Here is a 20625-nt window from a genome sequence, read left to right on the forward strand (position 1 = left end):
TAAACTCCATAAAATAACCGGGGGAAACATAAACTCAGTGTATAAAAATTATTGTGGTAGAGCTAAACATTACTTGAGGTAACATCCTTGAGATCGTTAATTTTCAATCACCCAGTACTGGATGCTACTAAAGGAAGTTTAGCCACTTAAAAATTAAGGACTAACATTAACTAAAAATAAATTAACACTACTTCACAAACAATAGTACATTTATGTACAAATAAATGTCTAAACTTAAAATTAGTCTTTTATGGGTCCAAAATAATCTGAGCATTAACAATTACAGATGGCTTTAGCAAAATAGAACATTAGTTACAATCCATAATTTAAAAATGATAAGAGAGAGAGAGAGTGAGCGGAGAGAACATCCAAACGTTATCCTTATTCGTACGATGGCTCTTAGACTAAGCTTACACTTGAATTAAAAGTACCCCTTAAAGAAAACTGTATCGTACTCATGCTGATTATATCAAGTTCCTTGTTCTCGATTTTAACATGCAACTCGGTTCATTTTTTGCCCTAGGTACCATCCAAACTTCTACGAGACTCTAGTTACGAAGGGGCATAGAGCTCGCCTAGTGTGCTTAAGTGGGTCAATCTCCTAGCCTACTCGTTACCACAGGTGAGAGGCATAGCCTCCCTCATAAAACAATCATATCATGAACTTGTTTCCTCCAAGGGGCATAGCCTCCAACGGAGTGAACCTAAACACGACTACATCACGAACTAAGGTACTCATTACAACTGGTGAGAGGCATAGCCTCCGCCGGAGTGAGCCCCAATTAACCACTCGCTGTCTCTTAAAAACCATCCGCGCACCGCTGCGTCTACCAGAACAATTCAGTGTTGTTGAACCTGAATTTACAAACAACTAATCAGGACAGCTGAACAGGCTTCCCCCTCCACTCTCACATGCACTTGTAAACTACAATTTTGGCGAACACCTGGTAATTCTGTGGTTAATTTATTCACAGGAATGCTATGTAAGTTGTGGCATGGCCTAGGGATAAGTTGAAGCAAAGCTTTGGAGCATCCAGGGTCAAATAGCAAGGATCCTTGTATGAATCTAGGCAATGATTGCAGTTTTGCGCTGTTTGTCATTGAAAAAACTTCATAAAGGCAAAATAAATAAATAATGTAAAGCAAAAACCTACAGAAAAAAAGCCTAACATGGCTGCTTTAGGTTTTTTTTCCTGTAGGTTAATGTTTTTAATTTTTAATTTTTATTTTCCATTTATGAATTTTTCCCATGACAAACAGTAAAACTGCAAATGTGTATGTTTGAGAAATTGTGCAGCATGATTGTCCCACCAGGAGTCCCCCCTGCACGGCGAGGTAGTGCGGCTACTGCGTGGTGCTGCCACCAACAGCACGGAGGAACACAAGACAGAGGGCGCCCACGGAACGGATGACCTTCACTACCTGCTCGACGTAGACATGGCCATCCTGGGGGCGCCCGAGGACCGTTACTCAGAGTACGCCCGCAGAGTGCGCCAGGAGTACGCCTTTCTCAGCGACTCCATCTACAACCAGCTTAGAGTCAAGGTAGGACCCGGCCAAGCTCCGTGGCGAAGCTTCTCAAGGCACATAGAATACTTACGCTGGTTCACCAGAAAAAATTCTTGGAAGTTGATAACATTATGAGGCCATGGTGGGCAAGTAGTCAGATCGCTTGTCTCACACCGAGGCATTTCTGGTTCGATTCCAGGAAGGGTAAATCAAGGATTCTTGCATGTTAGAAACATGGTTGCTATTGCTGTGCGACACTGGGATTTCCCAGGGTCATTTCCTCCACTCTACCTCATTATGCATGAAATGTGTAAACCTTGCAGATGTAGCAGGACAGCAGAAGGTCTACCCAACAGGCGGTCGAACAAGGTCTGTGATCTTTCCCGGCTATTCATGTCATTAAAAAATATATATATTTCTTAGCTCAAGACTGAAACTATTAATACTAGTTAGTTGTAATGCACCCGTTAAAAATTGATGAATATAACAATATCTGAAAAATGCTGAAACTATCTGCCTTGTCAAAATATGACTCGCCACGGACGCGGCAGCAATGCTAGGAGGAACAGGTTAGCAAACAGCAAAGAAAATTTTACACTGTAAGCACATGATAACAGAATTCATACAGCGTTACAGTCAGTCAGTAATGAGCATATTAAATTATTTATTTTTCAAGGAGGAAAGTTTAAAAGATCTTCAATTTAGTGAAATCACAATTTATTAAAAAGTTGTTTGTTGTATTAAGTTAAATAATTGGCAAAATAAAAGAGATACATTGTCCTTATTTGATGCAGTTTAAAAAAAAAGCCTATAAAATTTAACTACCTTTCACATGCTTGGGACTTGTGTCATTTCACCAGATAAGAAAGATTGTGGCTTTTTAGGAAATTACTTTTTGTACACAGGATTGCTAAAACTAGGAAAACATGAAAAAAGTTAGGGGTTTGGACAGTAATCTGGGAAAAATATAAGTAAAATATAACAGAAAATTTTCATAAGTCGAGGAAAACATTCAATGAAGTAAATTTTAATCTGAAGATAGTGTTGGCTAAATAATTTCCTGTAGCATTATAAAATTCTTTAGCAGAATGTACCCATATTATCAGTTAAGTTATTTGATTCAAGGGAATTGGTATTAGATGAAATAGAAAACATACTCTAGAAAACTAGCAAACATTAAAACCATTTTGGCTTGAACCATTGTGATATTACTTCAGATCACAGAACACTGAAACTTTCATTTAAATAATTTATTTATGTTTTCAGTATTTGTTTACGTTTTTATTTGTGCCAAATTTATATGTCTTTCATGTTAATTAACTTCTAAATTTGTTTTGAAATATTGCTATGAGCATTGAAACCTTTCTCTATGTTAATAATGTTAAATGTTATATCTTTTTAAAAACGTAATTCAAGGCCGGTGATTGTCCGATAGATCGGCGGATATTTTAAAGACATTGTTGTTAGAGACGCTAAAATTTTGTAATAGAAGAGAAAAAACTTCGGTGTGCCATCATGTGGCTTGTGTGTGTGCTGTCGCGTCGGGCCTTGCCGACGCGGCATTTTAAATAGTATCTAGCTTCGCTACGTCTCCCGAATTGGCGAGAAAATACACCCCGAGCTTCGGCGAAGCTCTGGTAATATTGGTTTTATTGGGGTTTAAGCTGAAAACCATATATCGGCAAATCATCAGGTATGACTATATGCTATGTTAAATCCTGAACTGTCGCCGTACCAAGTCATAGCACGAATTGTGTTTGTGACCATCTGCTGCCTGATAACTCTAATTATTTTAAATCGGTCATCTTTGAATAATCTTAAAGCCTCTAGTTTCTTGAAATTATGGCACATTTAATGTTTTATACGACTTCACTCAGAGGTCTTGATGTATTTTGAATCTCATGCGAACCGACAAAATTCTGAACTAGCAAAATTTATTTTTATCTTCAAACAAATGAACTTTTGTATCTGTTGTGCCCAACGTAATTTTAATATCTAATTAATATGTTGTTTTACTTTTATTCGTAAGTGTAAGCAACTTTGTCATTTAATTTATTTAATGTTAAATAATAAACGTAATATAATTAGTATTAAATTGATTTTTGTATTTAATAGATATTTAAGTTGGGTATCTTCGGAAACTAGCGCCCATTAACGATTCATAAGCGCATGACAGGGAGAATTTTAACTCTGTAACTGTGGAGGGCCTTACAGAATTAAAGTGGGTCTAAACAACACGGGACATTACACCATAAACACTTTTTTTTGGGATCATAGTTAATTTGGTTGAGATAACAACTTAAAATTTTGTTGGAAAACTTTAATAATTGAGGGAAATTGGGTCTTGAAATTTGTTACATTGTTCATATACCTCCCAAATTTCTTTTAAATGTACTTAATTTTATTTGTATTGCTTAAGGGTCTTAAGTGTTCTTAACTTTTCACACGGATCATATAGAACTCTTTAATAAACATGTTACTCTATAGTCACATAAAACCTAGTACTGTTTGGTAACTTAAAATTCAGGGAACTTTTTGGGGGTAATGAAGGTTTTTTTTTCCATTGTTTATTGTGGACAATGAGTTAAAAATACTTTTTTTTTAATATTTGGATTTTCTATTGAAGCTATTAAAATTATTCAAGTGCTCCTTAAAAACTCTTTAACTGTAATTTATGTAGTTAAAGGTACAAACTATGCTTCAGCAACCTCAATACACCTATCTGTGGTGTTTTCTGGACTTGAACAGTCAATGCAGTTGGTTTATGTTGACTGCCTTTTGAAGCATGGTTTTATAACATGCAGAGCTAGGTTTATAGAGGCCTTGATAGCAAGGTTTCCACTGTGCAAAATTATTTGGTTCTAACTATGGCAATAAAAAGGTTCTAGGTGTGAAGAAAAAGCATTAGATTATTTTCTATTGTTTTACACTATTTAGACAATTTTTTTATATAAATTAAATTAAATCAAAATGTAAAGCCAATTATCTAACACAAATACTAAAAGAAAAAAGGCAAAAATGTTAATTGTTGTAAACGTCCATGAGACTCAACTTGCAGTCTCGACGAAGACAACAATTGACAGAATTTTAAATTTTACAACTAACATATTTATTGGTTTACTATGTAATGTTTGGTTTTTAAAATCATTCATTGGAATTCATTGGCTCTACTAGCGAAGCTAGCTAAAGGGATGAGAGTGAAGCCTGCCGATAGCCTATGTAAAGGGCAAATCATATGTAAAACCTTAATGGAAATAGAAATGCAAAAGCAGAAAGTTAAATTGAATACATAATTTTACTGTAGCACTGTTAAGGTGGCGATACAAACCAGTATCGCTGGGCTAATTTTTACGTAAGAGCAAAAGTTTCCTAATGTGGTGCACCATATGTAAAAATCTAGTTATAAATATATAAGCATATTTTAAATAAACCACAGTAGCTAAATATAAAAGTGATATGGGAGCAAAAGTATTACATTTAAAAGCGCCAATAAAACCCTGACAAAATTATTTACACTCTAAATGCAATGTACTTGTATAAAGTCCTTATAATGTCCCACTTGTACAAAGTGTGTGTAGTCCTATAGAAAATGCATGAACAATAACATTAAAATATGAACAAAACTAAAAATTCCAAGTCCTTTGGGCAAACACACACATTGAAGCATCATAATACATAAAAAAAGAAAGAAAGGAAGGCCTATTGCATACTGTTCACAAGTGAGGTATAGTCAGAAAACACACTCGTCAAGCTAAGGCTGAAATGTTGCATAATAATAACCTTGTTTATGAGGGCTAAGTTAAGGGCTGTGACATGTAATCAAATGGGAACAAATAGTAAAGACAAGGTGACATTTTAGTGCACACTAATTGGCTGTGAGTAAAAGGAGGCGTAATCTTACTTGATAATTAGTGAGCCGGCATCCAGGTCGGTGACATGTCCCAAGACACTTTTGCCATTGGGAGCAAAGTATTTCTGGATCGGATTCAAAGTCGTGTCCGGAAAATGCATGCTGCAACCACCCACCGCCGAGGTGGAACTCTGTCTGCCGTGGCGAAGCCAAGTTTCAGTCCAGCGTGGCTCATAGTCCGATGGTGGTGGTGCACCGCGCCCACGAAGCCAACCATCAAGGCACGATAGTTACAGTACTCCACACCTACGTCCCAAAATAATGGTGTCCAGAGTAAATAAAATAAAAAAAAAGCAAACACATAAAACAAGTCAAAAATAAATTTTAAAAAATCATACAACTGCCGGGTTTTAAATTAATATACAAGATAATGTAAATAAAAAGAGTAAGGAAACAAGAGGCTTGAGGAGTGAGGAGACACCTCAATACATTAAATCATTCATTATTCAATAAAGGGAAGGTTTCATTGATTTTTTTTATTACAGCTTGCTAAAATTGTGTGCTAAAGCAATAAAATCTGTAGCTGATATATATTTCAAGTTTTTGTAAAAGTAGACCATTTAACCAAAGTAGTTTTGCCATTTGTTTCTTAGTTTACTTTGGTTTAAAGTCTCCGCTAAAAGTGTTTTTTCAATGATCCCAAAATTATTTGAGATCCTGCACAGCCGTAATTGTGAATATTCCGATTTTCGAAGTGTTAGTATTCAAATTCAAATTGGATAAGAATAATAAAATATTCATTTTTATATTAGAAAATTTGCACAGGCCTGCTGACTGCTCATTTTTCAGATGTTCTTGTATTCAGACAGAAAGACTAAAAAACAAATTTCCAGTTAGTATGAGCAAGAGTGAATTATATAGGGGAGAGAGTGCACATTTCAACAAATTTTATTGTATACTAGCTGCAATACCCGGCGTTGCCCGGGCTGAACACAGGGTGTAGTTAATTTGAATGTCAAGTTCGAAAATTAATTTATTATATCACTTTCAGATCCCGACAGACATTGTTCTGCCAGTTTATAGTTATTTACCTGGTCTGTATGTAATTTAGACTTTATAAAGCAATATAGAAAAAAGCTGAATAATAAGAGATTACTAATATTGAAAAGATTCCATTATCTAGCTAATGCTCGGCCTGCATTGCATGCCTCATTCAGTTTTGTTTTGTAATATGTTTGAAGTAGTTCCACATATAAAAATCATCTATCCATCTCTCTAAATATATTTATCTCTATCTACATCTATATACATCTATGTATATCTCTATCTCTATTTATCTCTTTATATCTACATATATACTTCCCACTATCTCTATATCTTCTATATATAAGTCTCTATATAGCTCTATACATCTATACGTATATCTCTTTATCTAACCCATTTCATTCACTATACCTCGCTATATTTCAACTTATCTCTCCATCTCTATCTCACTCTCTCTCTCTCTCTCTATATATATATATATATATGTATATATATATCACTCTATCTGTCTCTCTTTTATATTTAAATAAATTGTGTCATGCGTGCGCACTTATACAACAAAAACAGACGAAGTGCCGCTATATAAAATGAAATAAACACATTTTTTGACACGATTCGTGCTCCAACTATTGACAAATTGTTATACCGTCTCTGTAACCTTCATGGGCATGCACATAACAAATCACCAAAATTTCTTCACAATCGGATGAATGGTATAGGAACGCATACGGCACAAACAAACAAAAATTAAAGACATGACAAACACATCAAACAATGGTGCGTTTGAAATTCAAGGCAACTCTTATCTATTGACGAAGTTAAGAACAAAACTGTTATTAGCGCCTTTATTTTGCTAGCCGCTGCGAGCTCCACTTAGCGGACTGGTCTCACCAAGAAGAAAAATATTAATTTTCCAGACCTTACTATGTGTATGATCATGTGTCAGACATAGAGAAATGACACTCACTCACTATTTGTACGTCTATGACCTATGATTTTTTCTGTTATAAAATGAAATTATCACTTTTTCACTCCCTTAGGGATGGAATTTCATATTAATATGGGGTCTATGTGTTAATACAAGTTATAAGCTAGCTGTAGGCCAAATTTCATTCAAATCCATTCAGTAGTTTTTACATGAAAGAGTAACAAACATCCATCCATCAATACTTACAAACTTTCGCATTTATAATATTAGTAGGATATTTTTTTAAAATGAAACATATTTTTTTATCTTGGCAATTAGCATCATTAGTTTTAATAGTATGTTGAGCAGCTTGTTAATTTTTACAGCGATCTCTAATCTCAACTATGAGGTAATATTTTATATTACATGTACAATTTACCTTTGTTGAATTGTACCCCTACCATGGGGCACTTTTCAACAGGTAGTGCGGTACCTTTCAACAAATAAATAATATTATTTTTACTTTCAAATCAATTAAAAATTTATTGGAATAAGTCAAATAAGCTAATATATGTAAAAATATACAAATACAATAAAATTAAAAACATAAAAAAAATTCCTTTAAGCATGACATTTATGTTTTACATTATTTTCTTTTTAACCGAAGATAAGTTTCCAGAAAATGCCATACAAGAAATGGCTCAAGATGTTCTTCCACTCATGGTTAGCTGTGGTAGTTTCATCATAATGTAACTTCTGACAACAATACTGATATAGTCTTTTTAAGGGAAATAAAATTTCCACGAATCTTCATTCCTTTGCATGAATATAATGTTGTAATTGTTTTCTTCTTGGTCTTCTACTTGCCTACAAATAGGACTTTGTACTTCTTTCCTGCAAACTGAACGAGCACAAAATAATTAATTTTGATTACTGTATCATTATTTTCTAAATCTACATTTTCTTCAAACTCTGATGTGGAAAATTAAAAGTTGATTTATATCTTTACAATCAGACTCGTGTTGCAAAATAAATTCACTACCTTCACTATCAGAAGATTCATCATTAAAACATTTTCTTGCAGGCTTGTGTTTTACAGTTTTGATTATTTTCTCTGATTTCATTTTCTTCGTGCCTAATTTTGACTTCTTTTCTAACCTTTTGAGTGTTTCCTCTTCAACTCTGTTTTTTTCAGTAAGTATTGATATTTCTTTTTCTTTCTTCCTCCAATTTTTCTTCTTGGTTCTGCTTTTGGAAAAGACCAAACATCTTCAGGTGTCAGAATTCCTTCATGTCTACTTAGTATGTTTCTTTCACAGTGTTTTGATTTTTCTGGTGTGCAGTTTGAAATGGCAGAATCATCTTTGCTTGTGCTTGGTTTATTTTCAGTTGTACAACTCATTACAACAGGTGAAAAATCAACAGAAGGGGTTGGTGAATGGTGGTGTTAAACTGTTATGTTACTGATAGGTGCACTAATGACATGTAGGCTTCAAAATCTTGCTCTGTAAACACCAGATGAGACACTGGCAAAGTACCTGTTGCTTTAAAAGCTGCTAGGTTATGAATGGATACTGTTTTGCCAGGATTTAAAAACAGCCAAACATTTTCTGCAATTTTCAGTTTTGATTTAAATGGTCAATTAAGTTATAATGTAAATAGTACTCAGATAATCCATTATTTTTTAACTCTAGTTTTGATATTTTATTATAATTTTAAATTGGAATACTAAGAAAACAAAAGGTAAAAAGTATTAACATTACATACACATGCCTAATATTTTAATGATAGTTATCTTATTTTAGGCGTGGCATTTGACTCAGCCATTTTATTATGGGCCTAGGCATATTGAACTCTACAAAAAGGCTGTAATAGTCCTCTATTATTGCATTAATGAACCATTTACATGTACAGGGGTACATTTCAACAATGTTGAAATCTACTCCCAGCAGTTTGTTGATTCTGCCTCATGAGCAATCATTGAAGTTATAGTAATGTTACTACTTTTAGAAACTGTTTTTAATTATGTTTGTATTATTTTTAGATGCAGAATTTCGTTTTTATTTGGGTAAATAAATTCTACTTACCTCCATCAAAGTAAAGACTGTAAATTGCAGTGCTGAAAACATCACTTTTTACTTTGCAACACATAAAACAGTGTTCACTGAATCACAAAGCACTTATGAAAAGAAATGGAGGGAAATCCATTGCTAGCTGTTTAGCTGTTGTTCTGTTGTGGAACTAGATTGGTTTCCCACTAACCAATCAAAACAAGGTTTCATTGGCATAAAATTCAAGTTGTTGATGGGTGCCCATATTGAAATGTGACCCCCCTCCCCCCATTATATATATTGTAGAGCTCCTAACTCTGCTAGGTCTCTCACAGTTGTGATAAGTCAATATATTATGTACTGCTAGCTATAAGCTAACTACTAGTCTAACTGCTGTTGCTGTTTACTAGTATTGACACATAGATGGGTATACACATACATTTATAGATAAGGATACAGTTGGTAATAAGTAGAGTACAATATCATAAAAAAACCACAATGGTAAATTTAATTATTTATTAATGAAATTCAAAGTATCTCAGGTTTATAGAAGAAAAAAAAAAAAATATTTATTGCTTTCAAAATCCTATCAATTGGCACTGCAGAACACATATATATTAGAAAATGTCTGGAGTGACGATGCACACATTTATTCAATAATCAAGTGTCTCTTTTGTTCGGGTTCGAAAATCTTATACACAGATTCAGTATATGATTATGATTTAACATAACTTTTACCTCGGCTAGATCAAAATAACTTAAGTCGGTAGAATTCTGATGCTCTCTCTCCCAGACCACTAGGTAATTATAGTTGTGTGTTAAAATAGTGTGTCAAATTAGATTCACGTAATTAATATTACAATGTTTCAGTTTATCAATGTCTTCCTTGAAATTAGGCCGCAGAATAACTAAATATGGATGTGATACGTGTTTCGTACTAACAAAATGGATTAACAGACATAGTCATTTATTACTCACATATTTATACACTCCTAGTAACTTTATCCTTTTGGATAAAGCCCTAATAATATTCACTGACACTTTAACAATATGTTTATTCCATCTTTTGGTGCGGATGCCTATTTCTCATTAGCTATTTTTCAGGATAAATTTCCGACGATGTCTTATATGTGTTCATCCATTAATAGGCCATTACATTCTTCTTAAAAATCTTCTTAATTTAAGTAATCTAACAATGTGTGCCACATTTAAAATACGGCTCCTGATTGGCAGAGAACTAATGATAGTTACATTATTTTAAATAAAACACATCAATTCCGCGCGCAACAATAGCGCGGAACACAAAATCTCACATTAAATTCAATACACATAGTTATAAAATTTTACATTATTAAATACGGCGTCATATTATCAATTTACCGTTTAACGTTCAATTGCTCCTTGAGGGGTCCTTGCAATTGCCAGTCTCAAACGTTCGTTTTTGGTCATAGAGTTTCAATTACGTAGATATACATATCAAATACAAAGAGTTTTCAAATAATAAATATATATACACTGAACGAAGAATTATAAATTAAAATAAATTATTAGTCTGGGCTGGAATTATACATTGTTGCAGTACTATATATACACACATATATATATATATATATATATATATATATATATATATATATATATATATATAAACTGTAATATTATTAGTCAAATTTGTTATTATTGGTACAATATTTAAATGATATTTTAAAAAAAATAGTAGGCTAGAGTTAAGGGTTACGCACTAGCTGCTATTTTTAAATAAAACAAAAAATAAAATTGTTTCTAAAAGATTAATAATTATATCGATACACACAAAAAAATCATTTTTATAAATGATAATGTACAAATAAATTATAAAGGATAAAAATAAAAAATAAACTTTTTTTAAAACTGAAAATTTTTCATTTTCATCAGGTTTTCTGACAAGGGATGGCCACCTAGTAAAAGTATTACTTCCTCAATTTACGCTCTGGGCAGTCAGAGATCATTATCACTGAAAATAAGTTCAGCATTAAAGAGTGGAAATTTATCCTTCCCCAAACCATTATAAATTGCCTTTGGAAAAACACATGAGTTTACAGACAAGTCTCGTTTTGGTGTGTAACATTCTGACGGTCGAGTTAAGGAGTGGAGACGATCAGGTGAGTAATTCGCTCAATATACTCTTGGTGAGTCACAGCCTTTCCAAAGGGAATCAGTTATGGTTTGGAGAAGAATAAGTTTCTATGCTTGTACTAAACTGATTTTTATCAATAATAGGGCTCTGACTGCCCAGAAGTACATTGAGGAAGTGCTCCTAGAGGCTGTGATTTCATTTGCTCCATTTGTTGGCAGGAATTTCATTTGGATGCAGGATAATGCATGCCTGCTACCACAAGAATTGTCACCGAATACTTGGAGCATTTGGGATTTGATTACAGTTTTGAACTGGCCTGTAAGGTCTCTTGATATGTATCTGATATAGCATTTGTGGGATAATTTAAGAGGATGTGTTAGGCATTGTCACCCTCCTCACTGTAAAGAATGGGATTCTGTGCCATTGTATTACGTTCAAAATGTAATTTATTCTGTGTCTGACAGGGTTAGGACCCTTTGCCGTGCAAGAGGGGGCAATACCCGTTATTAGGAGGCCATCTCTTGTCCGAAAACCTGATGAAAATGAAGAATAATCAGTTTTAAAAAAAAGTGTTAATTTCTTATTTTTATTCTTTATAATTTACTTGATTTGGAGAATTAGACAGTATTATTAGTTTAACCTGACGACACATGAATTGGCTACATTTTGAATGTGTGGGTCACCTTGTTGAGAAGGGGGGTTTCGAATTGGCGTACGTGTATACCTTGGGCGCCACCATGTGGATGGGCAAGTGGACCCGGCTATCGACTCTGTCCCAGGGCCGTGATGTGACCCATGTGGAGCTAGGCTCGACTTCCCCCCCGCTAGCACTCACCGGCCCGCTCTCAGCGGCGGGCACGCTATCTTACTGCTTGTGGGGTCTTGAGGCACCCCACACACCACTGTCTCTGTGCTCGAAAACTAGTGGTTGGGAATTAAGTGTAACGAGTCGAGTGAATATTGAGTTAAATTGGCGCCGACATGTACACTGACAACGCATACAAAAAACTGCACATAGTTCAGCTTTCATGCTGACCAGGACACCGTGTGGCCCGGCCCCGAAAGAACAAGTCCGCCGATTAATCCAAAATTCTCTGTGGAGCTTTAATTAAGTTACACAGTCTGCCGCCTTTGAATATATATACTGTATAGAAGTCGCCAGCCCAGGTTAAAATTTCTAATACGGTTTTGAGGTAGTTGGTTAATTCACCGCCGCAATAGCCACCATCTCTAGGGCATCGACTTGTGGTGGTCCCTAGCGGACAAGTGTCGAACTCTTCAAACACCCCTTCCCCCTCCCGTCGAACGAACTTGAGCTGCAGTGAATGATGGATGGGGGGTGCGGGGAATGACAGCGGGCGACAGGGCTGCGCTCTAACGTGTAAATAACAACTAAGACGATACAGGGCGTTACGGCAGCGCACTGCAGCGGTGAAGTTCCCAAGCTGCTCTCATACGCTTCTGAAAAATGTAGAGTAAATCCTATCCACTCGCGACTTCTATACAGTATATTTATTCAAAGCTGCTCCACTTAGGGTGGGCGCCGAAGGGGTTCGCGCAGGGCAACCGAACACATGCACACATGCACTTGTTGGCGGGAGGTTTGAAATAAAAGGTGTCGGTGGGAGGAGAGGGGGTCGGCAGTGGCGTGAGGCACATAGAGCTTATGGAGGGTGTAGCCCTGGTAGACGTCAACGTTGTAGCCTACTTTCTAGTCAACATCATTATTTAGGGCTATGGAAGAAAAAAGTTATATTCAGTTATAATTATGTATTAGTATGTATTATAATTAGAGCTTAAGATTATTACTACATAAAATATAAAGAAAATATTTTGGTTAAAATAAACAAAATTAAAATTATATTTTAGGAAATGACAGGAGATTTGTTAGTTTAGATTAACTCATTACACACGCATATAATTTTTTAAAATTTAAATGTGTAAATCAAATACCTCTCTATGTATAATGCAAATTATTTTATAGATCCAAACCTTAAATATTATGAAATTTTGTAAGACTAAAATGAAAATTAAAAATGAATATTTGAAGTTGTATTATAATCGGAATTGTCTTTCATTAGAGATCATCACATAATTCAGGCCGTCATACATAATTTTTTTAGGTATATGTAATCCACTGTTTTTGCAGCAAGTCGGTGGGTTTTCTTGGGGGATTCTCATTTTCCTAACCCATGCATTCCATCTCATTCTCATCTCATTGTCTCTTAAAATTATCAATGTTATGCCTCAGTTCAATCATTTGAGGTATATTTGTTTTATGTAATCGACATGTTAATATGGATTATATTTTTTAACATTATTGTTCTTTTAGAAAACGTCACATATCTGGTTACTGCCATTAATTGCATCATGAACGTAAGTATTAGATGTTGAGGGCTTGAAGTAAACAGTCCCATTTCTTTCCTTTAGGTGCTGCAGAATTTTTTACAAATTCCAAACATATTTGCAACCAAAATATTTCGTGAGAAGTTTGAAAAGCAGGCACGGCTGAATATCCAGAGAGAAGTGGATGGTTTGAAACCACAGAACTGATATTACCAGACCAGTTTTTCATCTTGATCTCAAAACGGTTGGCTGTGCACGCAATGCTAGTCTTGGCGGTGGCTGTGAGAACTAGTGGCAACAGGACACTAGCTGTGAATGTAGTCAACTGCAAAAAGTCTGCTGGCATTTTATTTTTGTATTTCCTTAGTTTTTGTGTTTCCTTAGTTTTTGTGTTTGTGTAATTTATTTTGATATGTTTTTTTGATGTTATATTATACTGTGACTCTGTAGTCGTAGCATACTATATGTTTATATATTTAATACATATATATTTTAATGTTTACATTGTTGTGCGTGTATTTTCACGTAATGTATTCATTTCAGATTGTCTATAAATTCAATTTGGCAAAAGATTTATATACCCTAAAGTTTTTAAAAGTCTCTACTGAGTCAGAAAAATTGTAATGTTATTCATTTTATATGAGATATGTAAACTACTGCTGCTTAAGAGGTTTGGTAAGAAAGCAAAACTTTAAGGAAGGTGCTCCTAAGGCTGCTGTTTGCAAAATGTTTTCTTTAGTGACTTGCACATGCCATTGTAACTTATCCAAGTGTTTAGTTTGTACTACATGTTTCGAGCTTGAGGTGTTTTATGCAGCATTCCAAAGACCTGGTTCACTGCCAATGTCATTCAGTGCCTCTTCATACACAAAACAAATCTCTGTTTTCAAAATGTTAAAAAAAAAATGGAATTGAAATCTAGTGTTAAGGTTTAAACTGATAGATGATATTAAACCTCTCTGATGAACCCAGATATTATGCAACTATGCACTCCTAATTCTCAGAAAGTTAATACTTGTGTAAAACACTTTTTTTTTTTTTTCAAATGTTACATTAAACATAATTTGTAAGTAGGGAAATATGGCAGATGTCTCCATGAGCTAGTGAGTTTTCTTGGAGTACTCCTGTTTCCCCTATCCATGCATTTTATCACAGTTCCATTCTCAACTCATTGCAAATATAAGCCTGCAATATGAGGTATGTGTATTAATAAGTAATGAGACTGATCTTTTAATATAGATTTACAGTTAAATTTTGTCTCCCTCAAAATAATCTGCTTGGGAAGCCTCTCAGTACTGGAGATGGTTCTTTTAGTCCTCATAGCAATGCTAGAACTTAGATAGGTACTGAAATAATAGCCTTCAGCTGGACAATTACAGCTGTTTGAATGTTTTTGAATGTCCCATAATGACGTCTCTTGAGATGATTTGTACATCTCGGGAAGAGGAAAAAGTCACAATATTATCTTTGAAAGATTTGTGCAATGGGAGTGCATGACTTGATGTAGACTTTTGGACATACGCCATTGCTTAGCATTGTGCTAAGCAATGGCGTATGTCCAAAAGTCTACATCAAGTCAAAAAGTCACAAGGACTCAAGTAAGGGGAATGTTTTTACTGGCCAAAATATAATTGATTGAAATTGCTGTTTTACAATGTGCATTGTTGTTAATGCAACACCCAGTTCTTGATGTTTGGTCTCACAATAATTTTTTTTTCTTCGAGGTATTTCAAGAACTTTTCGATAAAACTGTTCATTGACCCTTTGATCTCGAGGCACAAACTCTGTAGACGATTCCCTGACGATCAAAAAAGCAAATCAGCATGAATTTGATCTTTGACTTGCTCATTCTTGATTTTTTAGTCTTTGAGAGGTTGAAGTGTGCCATTCCATGATCTGATGCTTGGTTTCTGGGTCGTACTCAAACACCCAAGACTTATCACCCCTAATGACATGTTCCAGAAATGGGGATCATTTTCATTCAATTACAAAAAGTCTAGGCACCTTTTCCTGCTGATGTCTTTTTGGTCGTGAAAAGATTTTTTGTAATCATTGTTTCACAGATTTTTCTCATCTCTGATTCATTGGTAAAAATCTGATGAGCGGTGATGTGAGTCAAATTCAACTCTTCCCCTATCATTCTAACTGTCGACCAAGAATCTGAACATCCAGATTACCGGTTTCTGTTGAAATTTTCATCGGTTATTGAAAATGAAGGCCTGCTGCTGCGTAGTTCATCTTCGGTCGACTCTTGCTTTTGGAACTTCGTTAAACCAGCAAATAACCTGGGCCCTTGACAAAAAACTGCTAAAGTTTTTCAAAATTTTCCATTACACTGCACCCAAGTCTGAAGCAAAACCTAATAGCATACCATTGTTAGAAATTGATGTTCACTTATTTTTAAAACATACTAAAAAAAAACTGTTTTACGGAAAAAAAATTGCTACAGACAACCAAATGATTCCAGTAATATCAAACTTGTACTGAAGATGTATCACAAGTTCACCTGCCGCCCCTCCAAGTCCTGTGTTCCCAATATTGACAGATTGAACGCTACGTTGCCAGTCTCATTACTTAATTTACACACCTCGTAGCTTTTGTTCTGTTTCCAATCCAGCAATGTTTGTCTCTGCACAATGCAGCTTGTATTTGGAAGCATTATAAAGGGAGGCGACTGACTCACACCAAATAGTATAGTAAGCTTCCTGTTTGACATGCATTTAGCTCAAGTGCCTAATATGGCGGACTCAGGGGTGTGTGTGGGGGGGGGGGGGGGGTTGTGACAGCTGGGTTGTGGGTGATGTGAAATATCTCCCAGTTAAATGGGGAGTTCAAATGGCTAATTAAAATAATTTCTGACATCTTGAAAAGTCTGTATCAAAACTATGGTTTTATCTGAATTAAAATTGCACGTAGTACAGTAGCATTAAACAAGTAGAATTGAACCAACTTCAAACGTCAGGTGTGGACTGTAGTAGATTATTTTTGTTGTTATCTCTTCATGTTTTTTCCCAGGCGGAAATGAAGGGGGATCAATCAGTCCCATTGGTCCTCTCATAGGACTGCCAATGTAAGGCCCACTAACCAACCACTCTCACAATTTTACACTTGTTTAATGTACCGAACATAACCATGCTTTAAAATGTTCAATTACTGGTAAACTACCTACTTATAGTATCACAATGCCCTCTTAGGTAATAATTAGAAAACATGTCAGGAAGTAAAAAAAAAAAGAAGCATTTTGGAATTATCATTATAGTTTTTGCAGAAAAATGGCTCTCCTTTAAAATTTCTATGTTTTATTTTGGTAACTTTGTTGTCTGTTACAATTCATTTGGGTTACTTACATAATCTCATAATGTTTTTACTCTCAGTGAGTTTTTTACATGGATAATAAACAACTAGAAATACATGTCACATTTATATTGCCTTACCTTAAATAAAATTAAGTTCAATCTTTGTTTACTCATTTTTCTGTTGAATACTTGCAGTTTGAAAAAAGAACTCTGATTAATTTTTAAAAGTGAAGTAGCATAACAGTGCAAAATAAGGGTCGGAAAATTATATCTGGTCATGGAAAACCCGGAAATGTCAGGGAATTTCATTTGAGATTTTGTGTGGCCACCCTGTTTATAGAGACAACACAAGGTTTTATGGTTTTTTTGTTTATCTCAATTTTGAGTTAAAATAAAATTCTGCATTAGTAGTTTAATTTTTAAAAATTATATTTAATTGTGGAAACTATGCTTTATATAAAATATTGAGTAAAAAAATTTCTTATTAAATTTTTATCAAAATATCATTTTAATCCCTATGCACTCTGTATTTGTTGAATTAAACAATTTGCAATATAAATGCCTGATGCTTATTTAATAGCAAAAAAAATTACCTATGTTTTCTAGTATGAATCTGAATCAGTCACTTATAAATGATATAATAAAATACAATCAAATGGACAGTTTAGTTAATTTCTACAATTCACTTTGCAGATGATAATTTCATTATAAGCTATATGCTGAAATGACGTTCCTTCAATATTGGATGGAAAAAAAAAGTTTTGATGGAATTTTTTTTATTTTGTGAATTAACTTGCATTATTTATTGTATTGACTTTTATCAGTCAGGGGCGGCTCCAGGAAGACTTTTTGGGAGGGGCTATCGCACAAAGAAAGTATGTAGCTGCAAACCATGACATTAAATAAGTTGTCTTGAAATATTTTCAAATTCATGGTTTCAAATATTGAACTTTTATAATTTCATACAACCTTTGGTAAAAGAAAATAAGTTTAACACAATGATTTAAGTATTTAAGTAACATTATTATACCCTAAAAATAATATAAAAATAAATTTTTTTGTCTTGGCAGGGGCAGTCGCCTCCTCCTGTATCTGTGTTGTTTCAGTTTTATTGCTGTTCACCACAAAATCTTGCTTCTAATTCTTTAACTTGCAAAACCAAATCTGAGCACACTTGTTTGATCTTCAGGTAGGCAGCACTGTTAAAGTATTTAATCCTGTCATGTGTGTTGGGTATGTTTATAACCATTTGTATAACTGGAAAAATTCTATGTATTGTACTACATGTTCAGTTAGTAGTTAATGTTCTATGCAGTGACACCACCATAGCTGCAGTACTACTTGTAGCAGGTTTGACAGCCAAATAAGACCTGTAATTAGGCATCTGTGAATCTTTTTCTTTCCTTTTTTTCCATTCAAATCAAATATTTAATTATTTGCGAATGTCAAATATTATTTTGTTATTTAAATATTCAGTGAAATTTTTTTTTCTTTCCAAATTTCATAGAGTCCAAGAAAAATGAATGTAAAATGAAGTAAAATTGATAAAAAAAGAAACATACTTATATGGAACCATAATAATGTGATGTAAAATGCAAGAAAATAAATAACAGAGCAATGGATTTTTGAAACCAGTAGAACTTTAAGGTTGAAAATAGTTTTGTTGATCTTACTGATTAAATACATTACATTAAAGCATTTTTAATAATTTCTGATCAGAATCACATTTTATTTGTTCCATATAAAATGTATTAATGTACTTTTTGCAGAAAACAAATCAAAATTTTTTAACCAATTTTTTTTGCTTCACTAATGTTACACTTTTTTATTTATATTTTTTGGAATGAATCCCACTAGCTATATCTGTTAGTAAAGAATAATCAAAAATAAATATTATATTGAAATACTGAATAAAATTAAATTATGTAAGAATTATTAATATTTTTCAAATATTTGCAGTCCTTACTGCGCTGTAAACGATTGTGTTGCTTTGGAACTTGTTAAGTGAAGTGCTTTTGTTTATTTGATAGTCTGTGCCATTGGTTTTTGTATTAGTCGTTTTGTGCTTTGAATGGTTTGGCAAAAAGAGAAGTGGAGTTTGTATTTGTAAATGAAGTGCATTTTGGGACTGCAGTGGGCACTCTTCAATTTGTTATTCTTTGGTTTGGCTTATTTTGTAATCTGGCTGTGATCGGGCCGATTACAGACACATTCGTGTTTTGGGGAGGATTTGGAAGTTTGAAATCCCGTTAAAATTATATTTAGTTAATAGGAAGAAAATCAGGGTTCCTGCAGACAGGGAGGACTCAGGGCATTGAAAAGATGTCCAGCACTACCAATTTTATAGATTTTCAGTAATTATTACTGATTTAGACGTCCAGTTACGGAACTACGGAGTGTTATGTATTTATTACGAAAACAGAGAAACATAAGGACGTCTCAAAATCAGGGTTTTGTACAATAAATATTGCTCATTTATCTCATATAATAAGAATTTAATCTTATGTAAAGTACTCAACATGAATATGAAATCTGATTGAATTATTAAGTGGTTTACAAACCTGTGAATTTTTTTAAATTCTTGATGACTAGATTATCTTGTTGCTGTTTATAAATGATGTTGATTATTTTGCAGAGTCTAGTACTTGGCGTAAACTTTATAGCTTTTGTTTAATGTGTGTTGAACTTGCAATAATTTGATTACTTTGCTGACTCTGCAACAGGCTGGCAGCAGTAGATGATGATGATGGCGATGGCGATGATGATGACGATGGCGATGATGATGACGATGGCTATGATGATGACGATGGTGATGGTGGTGGTGGTGGTGGTGATAATAATAATAATAATAATAATAATAATAATTACTGATGGCTGTGCCTGGAAGTTGGTAGCTCTGGGTATCTTCAAAACCTGGAAAAAACACAGATTTTGACAAAATATCTGTTACCAAACTGGATGTGTAATTTTTAATACAGTGAGTATCTCTAAAGTCTTAAAAACCAGTCTGTTTTTTTTAATCAATGAATGAATGACATGTGTTTTGATTTAATGATAAGAAGCATGATAAAATTTTTATAGTCATTCAAGTGCTCACAATCAATAGTATATTGTAAAGTTTGATCACATAAACTAATTTCTATTACAGACTGGCAATGATTGTTGCATTGAGTTGAAGGAAATGATAGTGCAAAATGTGTATGGTACAGGAAAAGATTTTATGTTCATTATGATATGCTGCATGGGGTTAATGTGTGTTTTGATAAGTTTTGTAGTTTAATATTATTATTTTATGATTGATGATACAGGAGAATAATGTTTGGTTGGACAGGGAAAACAGGGAAAGCTCAGGATTTTCTAGAGGTAGAGTGTGTTTACTCTGAAAATGTATTGAAACATGTGCCGCAAATTTGAAATAATTGGCACAAATTTATTTTTCACCTAAATTCCGTAATATAAACTTCGTTAGAGTTCATCCTGATCAAATCATTCCTACTGGAGTCCCG

At 34.0% G+C, this 20625-nt stretch overlaps 1 protein-coding gene across 1 annotated transcript in view; it reads left to right on the forward strand.

Moving 5' to 3' along the window:
* Positions 1–15307, forward strand: part of LOC134527575 (uncharacterized) — a 30141-nt gene extending 14834 nt beyond the window's left edge. Inside the window, exons 3-4 of the mRNA XM_063360376.1 lie at positions 1315–1545; positions 13908–15307. Of these exons, the coding sequence (XP_063216446.1) occupies positions 1315–1545; positions 13908–14030 (354 nt within the window). The 3' untranslated portion in view covers positions 14031–15307. The remainder of the gene's footprint in view (positions 1–1314; positions 1546–13907) is intronic.
* The last annotated feature ends 5318 nt before the right edge of the window (positions 15308–20625 follow it).

The sequence above is a fragment of the Bacillus rossius genome, chromosome 1, assembly GCF_032445375.1.
Source record: "Bacillus rossius redtenbacheri isolate Brsri chromosome 1, Brsri_v3, whole genome shotgun sequence".
In the NCBI taxonomy this organism is placed as follows: Eukaryota; Metazoa; Arthropoda; class Insecta; order Phasmatodea; family Bacillidae; genus Bacillus; species Bacillus rossius.